The 14,458-nt window shown below is 40.9% G+C and overlaps 1 protein-coding gene across 1 annotated transcript in view; it reads right to left on the minus strand.

The window, feature by feature from the left end:
- Positions 1 to 14,212, minus strand: part of SMG1 (SMG1 nonsense mediated mRNA decay associated PI3K related kinase) — a 61,103-nt gene extending 46,891 nt beyond the window's left edge. Inside the window, exons 1-3 of the mRNA XM_066560608.1 lie at positions 14,124 to 14,212; positions 5,103 to 5,266; positions 1,976 to 2,131 (exon numbers count right to left, since the gene is read on the minus strand). Coding sequence (XP_066416705.1) covers positions 1,976 to 2,131; positions 5,103 to 5,266; positions 14,124 to 14,212 — 409 coding nt within the window. The remainder of the gene's footprint in view (positions 1 to 1,975; positions 2,132 to 5,102; positions 5,267 to 14,123) is intronic.
- Between the last annotated feature and the right edge of the window lie 246 nt (positions 14,213 to 14,458).

Here is a 14,458-nt window from a genome sequence, read left to right on the forward strand (position 1 = left end):
CAGCATGAAGAGGGACCTGGCAGCTCACTTAAGCAGATCATGATGGGGAGAATGAACCTTCCTAAGGCAACACTTCATTAAACCTGGCCAACAGCACACAATACCAGAGAAGGTCACAATGCAGCTCACCTACCTCAGGGACAAACTCCCTATGAATTCATACAAATAATTAATTGTCCTCATTTGAAAAAAGGAAACAAAATTTCTTTCAATAAGTTTAACATTAGATGTTTCATGGTGGTTCAAATCAGAGGATTCATGGAATATGATGAGGCATCCTGAGTCAACATGACTAATGAGAAAATCCAAGACATCTACAGAGCTTTCTGCTCTTCTCTGCTAGACGTCAGTCATCTGATGTGACTAAAGCAGCTTTGTCTTTGTTCACTTAATAGCTAATCTACATTGGCATTACGCCCCAAGAGTGTCAGCTAATTGTTAAATCACAATTACAACTTTAAGAAAAAAAAAGAAGCAAAAAACACTAACCAAGAACATGAACGAAGCTACACTAATCAAAGCACTAGTTAACAAATACCTGTGCCATCCACTTTGTGGAAATTCAGCAAGGTCTCAGCCACATGCTAACTCACAGAAGACTATTTTTAAAATTGTTTAATGAATATACTAACAAGAAAACATCAAAGAACTTAAAACCCAAAATCTTGTTGCAGCACAATCCCATTGTATTATAAAGAAGATACAAAAAACCAAAATGACTTGCTGAAACCTACAACAAAGACAGCCACATTCTAAAGGACAAACTCTTGAAATCTGACATTTCAAGGAGAGAAAACATGCAAGTCATAGGCAGCAACTTCATTTTAAGTATTAAAGAGATGCTCACATACCCAGAAAACAGTCTGAATTAACTATTATTTAGTACTGGCAGAAAGTTTTTTCATTTGAAGAGTGTTCTATTTCCTCTACATAAACATGAAAACATACTAAAAGGACTACATCATTTTAGACCAAGACACCAGAATGGGATTCTAAAGCCTGAGTTTAACCCATTCCTAAAATCACATTTTTGAAACAGTCATGTCACCACTTACACCTCAGCTCTTCCACTGCAAAGTACACTGAACATTGTTATTTCTCCTCTGAAATATTAATTCTTGAGAAGAAACAGCCTGTCCTCATGTTTATAATGTGCCTGGCATAAAGCAGGCAGATTTTACCAGTGGCTCAACCACTAAGTGATGCAATAAGTGACAGTGCTTAGTCATAAAGTTTCTATTTTCATTCAAAAAATGCTTAGAATAACTTCTTTTTTGTTTTTTTTTAAACTATGACTCAAACCTCAAATAGTGGGAAGAGTGAAGCCTTCTTCCTCAAAAACACAAGCCCAGCATTCCTGCACCCTCTTGAAACTCCAAATTTGTTCTTGCTGCATCTCCCCAGACCTTGCCCACATTCTTAGGATACTTCCAGCTCCTCCCTGGCCTCTGTTCCTCAGCAAGAGGGAGCAGGAGCAGTGGCAGGCTCAGGAGGACACAGTGACAGGACGTGGTCACTGCCTGTCCTGCGGCCCAGGGAGAACAGGAACAGCTGAGCTGCTCCCAACCATTGCTGCTCTTCCCACACTGGGGCTCATTAATTACAACTTTTTACTCAGGCATCCATTTGCAACAATTCCAAAGCAAGTTCTCCTCCTCCTTAGAGATGTCTCTGCCAAATCTGGCTAACCTGAGCAAGGGTTCCAAAGCCATCTAAAGGAAATTGAAAGATTAACAGCCTAAGCCAGGTCATTGAGAGATCTGCCAAACCTATGGAGGAAGCCTCAGCACAAGGAACAGTAAAACAAGACAAAAAACGAGCAAAACAAGTTTCCATCAACACCATCTAATCATGTATCACAAAAAATAAAATCCATACAGACTGCATAAGCACAGTGAACTTCTTTTCATATTCTGAACACAAGAAATATTGCCAGAAGACATATCCTCTTCCTGAAAATCAGCACTGTCCTTACCCTGTGATTTCCTCATGTCTTTTGTGGCTAAAGCACGATTCCCATGCGGAACACTGGTAAAATCAGGATTGGTCACATTGTTAACTCTCAGCTCTTGCCCCAACGACTTCCGACCATAAGTATTTTCCCCAGATCCTCCATTGACACTGTAGCCACCTGTGGACAAACCAATGTGACATTAAAACAGGCTCTCAGACCACATATTCACCAGGGTGCTGACTTGTGAGTTATTCAATTCATATGCAAATCTGCAGCTCTATCCTCCACCACCTCCTTTAGCTTCCTTCTTCACTTCCACATGCATCAAGGTTTTGTTATATCCTGTAAATTTCCAGGTCACAGATTAAGAATCTCGTCTTTTTTTTTTTTTTGGTACATGAAAAAAACCCTCGATTGTCATAAAGTTTAATATCAATTTTGTTGCATTTCATGTTTTCTTATTATTACTTTGACTTGAAAGGCTTTGTAAAATACAAGGTCAAACTGCTAGTACACATGGCTAGATATTTTCACTGACTTGCTCCTTTATGTACATGAAATCTCCATTCTGTTTTTCCTATGAATCCACTACACAAGCTAAGTAAAATGGCCAAAAAAAAGAAAGTTTTTGAAAAGACAAACATGATCTGCTTGCACAGATTGAACAACTCTCCTTAAACATAAAGGTCAACATTTTCACTAATACTGCTATCATCCTCAATTAGGCAGTCTACATTCTACATTCTCCCACTTAAGATACATCTTTGAACAATAGAAAATGAAAATAAAAGCATCATTTTGAGTAATTCAATTGACCTTACTCCTAGATGCACAAGAATAAACACACTCAAATGCTGAGACTGGAAATTTTCCAGCCTGCCACACCACTTTGAGGGCAGGTTCTTCCCCTCAATACTGTAGAGAAGTGAAACTGTCCCGAGCCTGCCCAATCCTTCACTCAATGTATTAGAGCTCACCTCCAAGGAACATTTCTGAAGTGCCTTCCTTCTCCAAGACAGGGAAGAATCAACTAATAAAATTAAACCCAGAACAATAAAAAACTTGCAAGATTTCTTTCAGAAAAGATATTTCCACAAGTCCACCTGCTTCAATGTATAAAAGAAGGTCTGGGGAAAAGGAGAGGTGGCTCCCCATAAGAAGCTGCCTACTGAGACTAAAGAATTGATAAAAAAGTAGAGTTCAAAACATTGAGGTGAACCTAGACCTCAGTAGATTTAACAAATGTTTCTTTAAGGCAAAATATTTGATAAAAAGCAGATATTAATTACCAGTATACATCTGTGCATTCCTGTACCCATGGGGCTACCCTACCATTACAGAAAACCCTGTGCAAAGTCTTACTTGTAATTGGTTAACTACAATTACAATAAAGACAGTTTTTATCTATTTAGATTTACAACATTATTTTTTACAGCTCAGTTTTTAAACAGAAACTAGCAAGTGTGCCACTTTCACATTATTTTGTCAGAACAAACCACACTGTCCTATGAAGGAAGTAACTTCTAGCAGCAATTAATGCATTTGAGCCTAAACATAAGAGTCACATCCTTGGAGGTTTTCAAACCTGAAAAACTTCCAAAAATTATAAATTTGTAAGTGATTTTTATTATTAACACCAGAAAATGGGGGGAGGCAGGTAGGGGGCTTATGGAAGCCAGGACAGAAAATCTCCAATGAAAATTCCATGCTGGCAGACTCCAAGAGATGAACTGAAAAATCTTAGTAAACAAAGAAACTATTCTGCATCTTTAAGCTTACAAATTTCTCCAATAATAAAAACTAACTAGATACACCTGGAACTTGGTTTTATAGTGAGAATATCCTAATCACTTCATTTTAAGTCACACCTGAACAAAACAGCACAAAGTGCTGAGCTAGCAGAGACATGCCCTGCAAGATACAGCAGTGGAGGGAGAACCAGGTACATTTTTCTTCTCAAATGGCACTTTCCCAGCAACTTCACAAACTACCTTTCTGAATTTCTCCAAAACTTACTATTTCACTGCACTGCCAGTACATTCTTCAAATACCAGCACCCTTCAAATTAGAACAACCTCCTCTGCCAGTCTGTGTTAAACACAGTACAACATTCCACATTAGCAGACAGACAAATACACTCACCTCCTAAGCAGTTTCTCTACTGAAGTAAAACAAATCTTAAGGTTCTCAAACTATGCAGATAAACATGCTTCATGCTTCTCCCACCTACTAACACTACCTTCTACTTATAAAAAAATTAATTTGCATCCAGCTGTAATTTCCCCTAAGATACAGCAATTATTCACAGTCAGTTACAGGCCAGAGAACTGGGGGGAGTTCAAATACTTTTTAGGGTCCTGAACAAAAACTCCCACACTACTATTCCTGTGAGATTTTCTCTTGAGTCTGGCCTGCCTGAGGATTTACATAGTCAAAAAGTGACTCTGCAAGTAAGAAATCCTCCAATTTGATATCTGTATTTGGCAATTAAAGAAAGAAAAAAAATCAGAATATAGACTTTTCATAATTACAGAAAAGATGTGATTCTGACTGTTTAGTTATTTCCTAGAGATAGTATTCACATCCTAAGGATAAAAAAAAACCAAAGCCAGTAAAAATGTATGAATCACACATCACATGATTTACATGAAGTCAGACTGAGGTACATGAAAGTAGAAACTGACATTAATTATAAGAATATAGAACTGATTGCTGAATAAAGATTCCAGTTTGGTGAAGAAAAGCTACAACAGGCAATAGATCAGCCTTGTAGCCCATTTAATCCAATACCAGAAGTACTGGAGACTATTCAGGAAGAAATTACAGCCTGAAGACCAGACACATCCAGAATATCATTCTTCAGGAAAAAGTACTAATTCTGTTAACACATCAAGCCTTCTCTTGCATTCTTCTCCTAACACAACTGCACGTTTTTCTCAGTCTTCACAACAACCACAGTATTTCTTTGATCCCTGACAAATCTCCCAAAACACTGATACTGTGGCAATGAGACAAATCAGTTCACTGCCTTTTTTGGAGGGAGGGAAAAAAACAAAACAAGACAAGACAAGACTTTCTCCACCATTTCAGTTTCCTGCCTTTCCCTGCTCGTCCCCTCACAATCACACATGAAACACAATCTGTGTACCTTTTTCTTCATTCTGTATGTCAGTGTGGACTCTGATATCATCGTGTCTTTGCCGAGACACCACAGCTGAATTTGAGGGTTGTAATCCATAGGAGGCAGAACTGCCCCGATCTCTGGATGAAGAATATTTTAAATTGTCCTGGTCAGCTGATGCACTGTCAGTTCTACAAAGAGAAAAATATTTTTTTTATGTAGGGATATAACAGGAGTGGGATTCACATTCACTTATAAATGCAACATATTTAAATGACAATCCCAAATGTATTTCACTATGTCAAAAAAGTTGTTTGTCTAACCTGTTGCTTAAAAAGTGACCTTAAATTCACATTGGGACAGGAATTGACTAATGATCACAGCAACATGCAAAGGAAATCCATTCTAGTGTGCCAGTGCCTTTTCTTATGACCTTCTCAAGTCTCTTTCCAGTTCCATGTCTACACAAGGAAAACATTACTTCCCAGAGGTGACAAATAAAACACAACTAGGTCCAGGTATGTATCACAGCTGGATGATACAGCGCCTACCATTTGTGAAAGTCATCACTAACCTACAGATGAACATTTCTGTAATATGCCATGGGCCTTACTCAGCAACATAAACCCTCTTATTAGATGGAAGAATGTGACTGATGATCAGGACAAAAATCACAGCTGAAGTTTTTACAAAATAAAAAAGGAAAGAAGCCGACTTTACTGTGAAAAACTGAAAGGTAAATTAAGAGCTGTGATCCTTAAGTGTAAATGTCTGCAGATAAAAGGCAACTTAAAAAAAAAAATCTGCATTAGGTTTGAACCACTCTCATATCAGAAAACTGATATAGACCAGACTAAACTTTTAAGGGAAAATATTAAAATTATGAAACCAACTCTTCTCCCTGGACACACTAAGTGGTTTAATTTTTAAACATACAGGACTTTAATAATAAACATGTGTGCATGAGACTTCAGAACATAAACTCAACCAATCACTTTAAATGCACTCTTAGAAGCAATGATAGGAGGATGATATTAAAACAAATAAAGCAATATCCATCCAAAGGGAGAGTCAGCAGAATTTCACTCAACTCCAGTGTATTTAGAATCAGACTATTCAGATTATTTACAGCAAGCTTTCCCTACCCTAAAGATCTACTATTTTTACTTAAAGTTTTGGATAGTTCATTTGATTATTTAACAAAAAAGCAGGACAGATCACTCATGTAAATTAACTACAATTTGTGTAAGGATAAACACCACATGTCCTTAAAGAAAATTTCTTTCATTTTTCCTTTTCAAGACAACACTGTGATTAGAACTGGTAGACAAATTCAGGAAAAAGGGAAATACATCTCAAGGCCAAAAGGGAAAAACAGAGGTAAACTTTTTGATAAGCAGTTGTTACTTAAATGGTACTAAAGGTTTGCTACTGTCCAACAGAGCTCAGCCTCAGAACAACTGCAAGAGGAATACCATGAGCACTGACACTTGCAAACCCAACTGGAATTAAAGACACACATTTTATTCTCCTGAGAATGTTAAAAGACGTTATATTATCAGTTTGGAACAATAAGAAAACTGTGCTTTTTCCATGTTGTCACAGTGCAAGTTGATATTATATTTGCTTGGCAGGTATTATTCCCTTTTGCACTGTAAGCAAGCTCATTTTTAGACATACACAGTAAGACACTTTTTCTCACTCAGTATTCACTGTGCCATCACATCTGCTGCTTTGTTGGGCACTTGCTTGGACTATTTGAAAAATAGGCTCTATTGCCTCTACTCTAGAGGCAAAGCCTTAGTAAAAGTCTTTATTCATGACAGTTAACTAGGATTGTAAAAATCTTTATTCAATTGTTCCATCATCATTCACCCAAGCTATGCTGAACAGGAAAGTTCTGCACTTCACAGGTTATGAACTTTAATTGTGACCAAAAATCATGTGCAAATTTCCAGACATACAGAGACCCCAGATCTTCTCCCTGCCCTAAAACCTCCCAGTTCACTTTGAGCAATTACATTAGCTTTTTAATGAAACAGCCTGACAAATTTTCAGCTGGCAAATTTAAGTACTGATGGCTTCTTACATTTACCTTCCCAAAGGGCATCGCTTTTTTTAAGGCAATGTGCTGTAAACTGAATCATCTCTAATTGTCAACCATTAACACTGAAATTCCTACGTCTGTAGAAAAGCTGATTAAATGTACAATTTTTAACACTGTTCTATGCATCCTTATCAACTGAAGGACTACACATGTTCTCAGCTAACCCCACTTCCCACAGGACAGCCTTTGAACGCTTTGTAAAATTTTCCATTGTGGTAAAAAACATGAGCCTATTGTTTCCCCAGGAAAACCCACACACTCACTTCATTCTGGCTTCTGGAACAGCCAACTGCAAGCCAACCTGCTCACACTTTATCACCAACTAAAAGGTGAGTCCAATTTTAGTAAAAAATATGTAATTGTTCTCCTATATATCAATTTAAGAGACAATAATGCCCACCTGACAACACTGTTCCCACTACAGTAAATGTGTAGCTTCAATAGGATAGAAACTCCTGGCTATCTTTATGAGGCAGAGACAAAAATCATCCTAGAAAGATGCTGGTGTTCTGTGACCCAACTGACTGCCATGGCCTGTATTGCCTGGAAAGAGGATTTCCAATGGGAAGGAGCTTGCAAGGAGAGGCAGAGCAGAGGACTGATGGACCTGTGCATTTCCAGCTGCCCAGGCACTCACCACTCCTCAGTGGGAAGGCAACTCCAGAGCTGTTCTGTGGGCTCCTGCAACACCACTCTGGGAACGTGTGGCAAGGGCTCATCAAGAGCTGGGGCTGTGACCCAGCACCTGTCACCTGCCCCTGTGCTCCAGACACCTGGGTGACACAGGGCACTGCTGTGCACACCCACTGCATGCACCGGCAGACACACTCCATTTCCAAATCCATTGCTCAAAGATACCATTTTTCATGTCAGGAATGTGGTTACTATTTTGAAAGACAGCCCCTCACAACTCAGGCAGGCAGTCTGTGTTCAGGTACTTGCCAAAGTCTTAAAAATAATTACTTTTTCTGCCTCCCTCCAGCCATTCCACCAGGCAATGGGCAGGACTGTACTGCTGGTCACCTCAGCCCAGGCCTGCACTTCAGGAGGACCCAGTTCTGCTCACATGGTGATATTTACACTGAAATTGCACCAAGCAGATGGCAGCCTACACGACAGACCTAATGCTCAGCATTATCCTATGTAACAACAAATTTAAGTTAAATACATTGACATTGCCACACACCAAACAAACATCATATATTGACAGAGTCTCAATGTACAATGTTAGCAACAGATAAGCAAAAGCAAAAATACAAATGCTATATTAGATGAAATCAAAATGGGAAACTGCAAGGATGAACATGACTATGATTACCATATACTGTAGCTTCCAAAGTTTATTTGGCACTTTATGAGAGACTACACTGCATTACTTCTACCTGAAAAGCTCACTGATGGAGAGTAAACAAGGTACTTCAAGAGCTCACATGAGAGTTTTCATCTGTTTCTGGTTCTGGTGGAAGATTACCCATCACAACCAAGTGCCTGCAGACGCTGTTTTAGCAATATCTTTAAACAGAAGATACTGCATTCAATTTCTGCAGGGTGATTTTAAACCTGCCTTTGTCCAACAGGAAAAGAAAATAGTTCACCCACATAAATAAGCAGAAATAGCCACTAGTGTGTCCTCCCTCTCCAAAAGGGCTGCTTATTTTTTTCCACTGGCATATGAAAGGAAACAGACTTTAAGTCTACTATCTCATTTCATCAGAAGTATAAATATGATTTGACTTACCAATTTGTCTGACTGAAGAGAGCACAGCTAAGAGCAACTAGTTTAACTTATCCAGAAAAAAAGAAAAATAGATCAAAAATGTGTTATTTTTGTTATATGGGCGCCTTAAGAATTTTGTCCAAGAAACTTGCTACAATCTAGTGTATACTGTTCACTATGTGTCGCTTTTTCAGAACAACCCTGCCATATGGACATTATTTTGAGACAAAAATCACTTAATTATTCTATTAGATTTTATTTCCAAGTACAGAACCTACATGAAAGATTTACTCCAAGGCAATTCTACTGAGTGAGCTCTATTATTACCCAAGTCAGTGGATTTTACTTGCTTACTTGCTCTATTTGCCAAGTTTATTTGAAGTAATGTCGATAAATTCTTCATTACTGAAATTCTTTATCAGTAAGATATTTAAAACTTTAAAGAGTCACTGTATTCACCCAAATTAACAGCTTCCCACCAAATTTCTGACTGTTCTGCCACTGGCATGCAGAGCTTCCTTCTGCCATGATCTTCACTTGGTCCACCCTGCCAAGCCAGAGCCTGGCTGAGCTCACCCCAAAGCCTACTTCTGCTTCTTCTCCTGTGCTGAGAAAATACAAGTGGCTGTGTTTTCTATTCATGAAATAACTAATTAACTATCTTCCTACTGCAATTCTGCCATCTCCATTGCTGGACATCTACCTGCCATCACAGTAGCATTTCAAATCACCTCTGATTCTGGGTCACTCCCTTCTTAGACAGTAATTTCTCACCAATTTCATTCTGTTCCACACTGGGCATTATGAGAAGGGAATGTCAGGGAAAGGTAACCCATATACACATCCTCTTCTTTGTCTACAGGTGTATTCCAACAGACATTTTGAGGTACAGGATGTTGAACTAGCTAAACCCTTGGTCTGATTTAGTATGGCTGTTCTTGAATAGAAAACAATCCACACTCCAAGTTTCTTCTGCTTCCCACTGACACACTTTCATCTTCTTTAATCTTTCTCACATCTCATTCTCCTCTGTCTTCACATTAAAAACAAAGGTTCTTACATTACAAATTTCAGCTCCTCCATTTTACCAAAACCCAAAAATGGCTTGGGAAGGTGTGAGATCAAAGAGTTACCATAATACTTAACACAAATGTAAAAGGAGATCAACGGCAACTCCAGAACTGAACCCATTCCTGTTCAGCATCTCCACATGCAGTCCACTGAATCTCTTCCCAAGGCTTCCATTGATGTTTCACAATGGCACCTTACATCTGATCCTGCATCTCATTCTTTCAGCTGCCTTAACATCACTGACTACTTTTCTCTCTCCCTTCCTATCTCAATCTTTGCTCTCCTCTCTCTCAGCTACCCCTGAAGGGACAGAAGTCACATCCACTTTCACCCTACATGACTCTACACCCATTCTTAGGTAATCACAGCAACATCCTCAAACACCTCTATGTTGCCAACTTTCAGGTCTCTCACCTATGCAAACTACAGTTTCAGCCTATTTCTAACAAAGTTTTACAGGTATTTTGTTGTACATGCAAGCACAGAAGAAACAATCTCTGTCTCAACTTTCCTTCTACACAGCACCTGCTACCATCACCTGCCTGTCATTCACTGCCTGGATGCAGCACTATGATCAGACAATTTCCACAGTGAGTGCTTGCTTTTTGTAAAGGACATGCCTCTGCCCCTCACAGCCATGTGAAAAGCACTGCTCTGAGCAGCACTTTCCTGGGCCATTTGGTCTAATGAGTTTCTTTGCTCCCTGCCAGTATCTCCCAACCTGTCTGAATTAAATACAGGGTACTTACTTGTCCTCAGTTACAAACTTCCAGCCAATATGCTGGAAGGGCTGCTTAGGCCACAATCTACCTGCAAGGAGACCATATTTTACTGTCTTGTCTTGTTGGGTGTAAACCCATGAGGACCAGGCAGTAACTCGATTTGGCAAGCAGGATGCTAACAGAAATTAGTAACTTGTAACACTGACTTATGCTGTAGGAGAAGGACACCTGCCATTTTCATTATTTCAGTACTAAAACCTAATAGGACACTTCTGGAAGTTTGCTCAGATGTGACAGATGTTGTTTTACACTTTTCCACATCCTCCCCTGCTAACCTACATTTATGGTAGGTGAGGGAGAGAGAGAGGTCCTGTTAATTAAAATCTTATCTTCCTTTTCACACTTTCACCTAAGAATGCCATGGTGCACCCTGCACTTGCTAACCTGCACTCACACTCCTGCATTTTCTCCCAAAGAGCAGTACTGCTTGTTTCAGTACATAATTAGCCCTCAGCACTTTAACAACCGAATTCTGTTCACACACAAGGCCTGCACACCGAAATTATTTTATTTTTTTCCCCAAGAGTTGTAACAGGGAAAATGCAGTGAGATCTGCTGAACAAAGAGAAAAGAAAGAAAGAAGCAAAGGTCTAGACAGCTGCAAAGATTAGGAGAAGGGGGAACAAGATCTTATTAATCCTTCTCAAGAAGTCCTTCACTGTTCTCTGTCACATCCATCCAACATCTGTCTACAAAGTTTTTGTGTTGCTATTAACTGAGTCTGGTACACAGCAGTGCACAAAGCAATATGCCCCTATACATCAGGACAACTTCTTCCTCTGTAACACACAGGCAGCTCTATCTGCACACAAACTGTTGGAAAACCAGTCCATGTGCTTCTGATGTATGACTGCATCCACACACACATACAAAAAAAATCTCATTTTCATTAAAAACTACTTCTCCTTTAAAAAAGCTCTGCACTCCAACTTTCAGTTTCACACTCTTTTCACCACAAGCCCCAGTGCTGATCAGCATTACTAAAAACTGAGAGGAAAGCTGGACCTACTAATGAAAATCAATCTAGTCACTTTTACACACACAAAAAAGTGCATTTGAAAACAATCCATCTGATGGTACACCCATGTATGAGCAGTTCCTTTTTTTGCCCTTAGGAACTTGAAACAACTACAATTATTACAGCTTTCAGTACTTGGGCTGCTTCCTTCACCTCTTCCACACCCTGCAAGAAAGCATTTACCAGCAGTATCACCTGAAGTAAATGAAACAAACAGCCAGCAGAAAGGGGAAGGAAAGAATATGTGGGTATATTTGTGTTGTGGAGTTTGTCCAAGATCATATTTCAAATTATGAAAGCAACACAGACTGTCAGTTTTATATAACAGATCTCCTTTCAACCATGCATGTGAATCACTTTTAAAAATTAGTTAACACCAAATAGACAGACTGATTTAATCTCTGCACTGTCCTTAAATTCATAGTGTAGACTCAGTTTTCCCATCACTAATCTTTCTGAGATGTAAAAAAAAGGAATGCTGCACGTAGATGAAAATGTGCTGTGTTCGGGATTGTGTGAACGTTTCTGATTCCTGGTATCCCCAACCAGAACTAAAAAAAAAAAAAAAAGATAATATTTAAAGGAAATGATACAGTTAAATTCTGAGAAGTGTCAGCACCAGCGTAGAGGCGTTGGCTATTTCTTAGCAGAAGCTCTTGATCACACAGTGTGATGGAAACACAACAAGGCCCTATCCATGCTGAGGCTCCCTTAGGCTGCCACACTTGCCCTGGTGCTCTCACTTTTCCCAGCTTTGGCTCTGCTGTGGCTTTGTGGCAATTTGTGACAATTATTTTAGCAGCCCAGGTCACACAGCTGTACTTGAGAGCTAAGGAGGCACCAAACTACAGGGAACACACCAAAGCCACACATGGAGGTAACTTCTTAAACCAGCCTTTTCACCAGGCAAAGCATTTCTGTAACTACACTCTTACTGTCACCCTTAACTCTACTGAACCCTCTGTAGGCAATACCACATTGGATAACATCAGCTTCCTAACCCTCAGAAGATGTATTTTTCAGATAAAAAGATAGAACTCGTGACAAGTTCATATATCCGACCAAAATGCATTTATAGAAATCATCCACTGCAAAGACACATCAATATCTTCCAGGTGGAAAGGTCACAAGTTAGGGTCCAGAATTACAGAGTGCAGCCAAGAAAACTGAAGAAGTAGGTAAGGAGTAAGAGATCGGTCTTAATTCTCTCCCAAAAAAAATCTAAATGCTCTAAAAAAATGTCACCAATAAGGTTCGTAAGTTCTTAAGTGAAGAAAAAATAGTAAATTATGCGACCAAGTATTTCAATCACAGAAGAAATTAGAATTTAAATAACCACATCCCATACACCATTAAGAATTGAACAGCCTCTAGCACTGGCCCTAGAGGCTGGGCTGTTAGCTGTTCAAGCAAAAGGAAAGCTTCTTTCACAGTAAATGCTGAAGTGACCTTCCCATTCACCCAATTTTTCTAGTCCAAACTACATGAGACTGGGACCATCACGTGTCAATATATTCCCAAGCATGTGCCACTCTGTTCTCTACTGGAAAGTTTGTAAGTAGGGTCCCATGTTGTGTTAAACTTTCAAAAACTCTTAAAAAAGCCTCAAATCCACATATTTTTTAAAAAACCTAAGAAACACCAAATTTATTTAGGATTTCTATATGACAATTTTGACACTGAAAACAGCAATCCTGAGCACTAGAGCAAATACATTGGCATGAGATAGATTAGAAATAATTAAGACCTGAAATACACTCTCTACATCTAACTAAATCAGTGAACAGATTTTGAATTTTACTATAACGTGCCAGGTGTAAAACACACCTAAAGCCTTACAACACATTTTAAGTAGGCTGGGTTGAGAGCTTATATAGATCAACTATTCTCCCCTGATTGTTTAAAAAAAAAAATCCAAAATAAACCTATGTAGTACCATGTTAACCCTCAAAAAACTACGAGTACTACTGCAGCCTCAGCTCTTCCCTGGCTGTGTTCCAGCTGAAAAACAGGCTGAAAATACGGGACCCGAGCCCACCCCCGCTCCCCCGCCCCGCGGCCGCCAGGGAGGGACGCGCTGCCCGCAGGCACACACCGGCCACCGGCCGCACACGTTACAGGCCGCGGGAGCTCCCACCCCGCCGAGCGCTGACACCCCGGCCCCGTCCCGCCTCCGGCAGACGCGGCCCCGTCCCGCCGCCTGGGCCCGCCCGCCCTCCCGCGCTAGGCCCGGCCGCCAGGAAGTGGCTCCGCCGCCGCCCCGCTCCCCCAGGCCCGGCGGTGGGGCCCGGCCGAGCCGCCCGCCCCGCTCTCGCAGCCTCGAGCCCGCGCCCCCGGCCCCAGCCCTGCCCACCTGGGTTGCCAGTCATTCCAGCCCCGCGGGTGGTAGTGCTGCCTGCTGCCGGTGCCGCTCAGCCGAGACCCCGGGGCTCTGCGGCTCATTACCTTGCCCGAGACGGCATGGCCGGCCGGGCAGCGGCGCGGGACAGGGCGGAGGAGCAGCAGGAGCAGGAGGACGCGGGGGGAGAGGCGCGGGCGGCGGCTCCTCACTCGCGCTCCGCGGGCGGTGCTGCTGTCTCACAGCGCAGGGAGGGGACGCGGCCGCCGCGGCTGCTCCGGCTGCTGCCCGGGCGCGCAGCACGCCGGGATGGCGGACATGAGCCGCCCGCCCCTCCGCGGGGCACGCCG

The sequence above is a fragment of the Molothrus aeneus genome, chromosome 16 (genome assembly GCF_037042795.1).
Source record: "Molothrus aeneus isolate 106 chromosome 16, BPBGC_Maene_1.0, whole genome shotgun sequence".
Classification (NCBI taxonomy): domain Eukaryota; kingdom Metazoa; phylum Chordata; class Aves; order Passeriformes; family Icteridae; genus Molothrus; species Molothrus aeneus.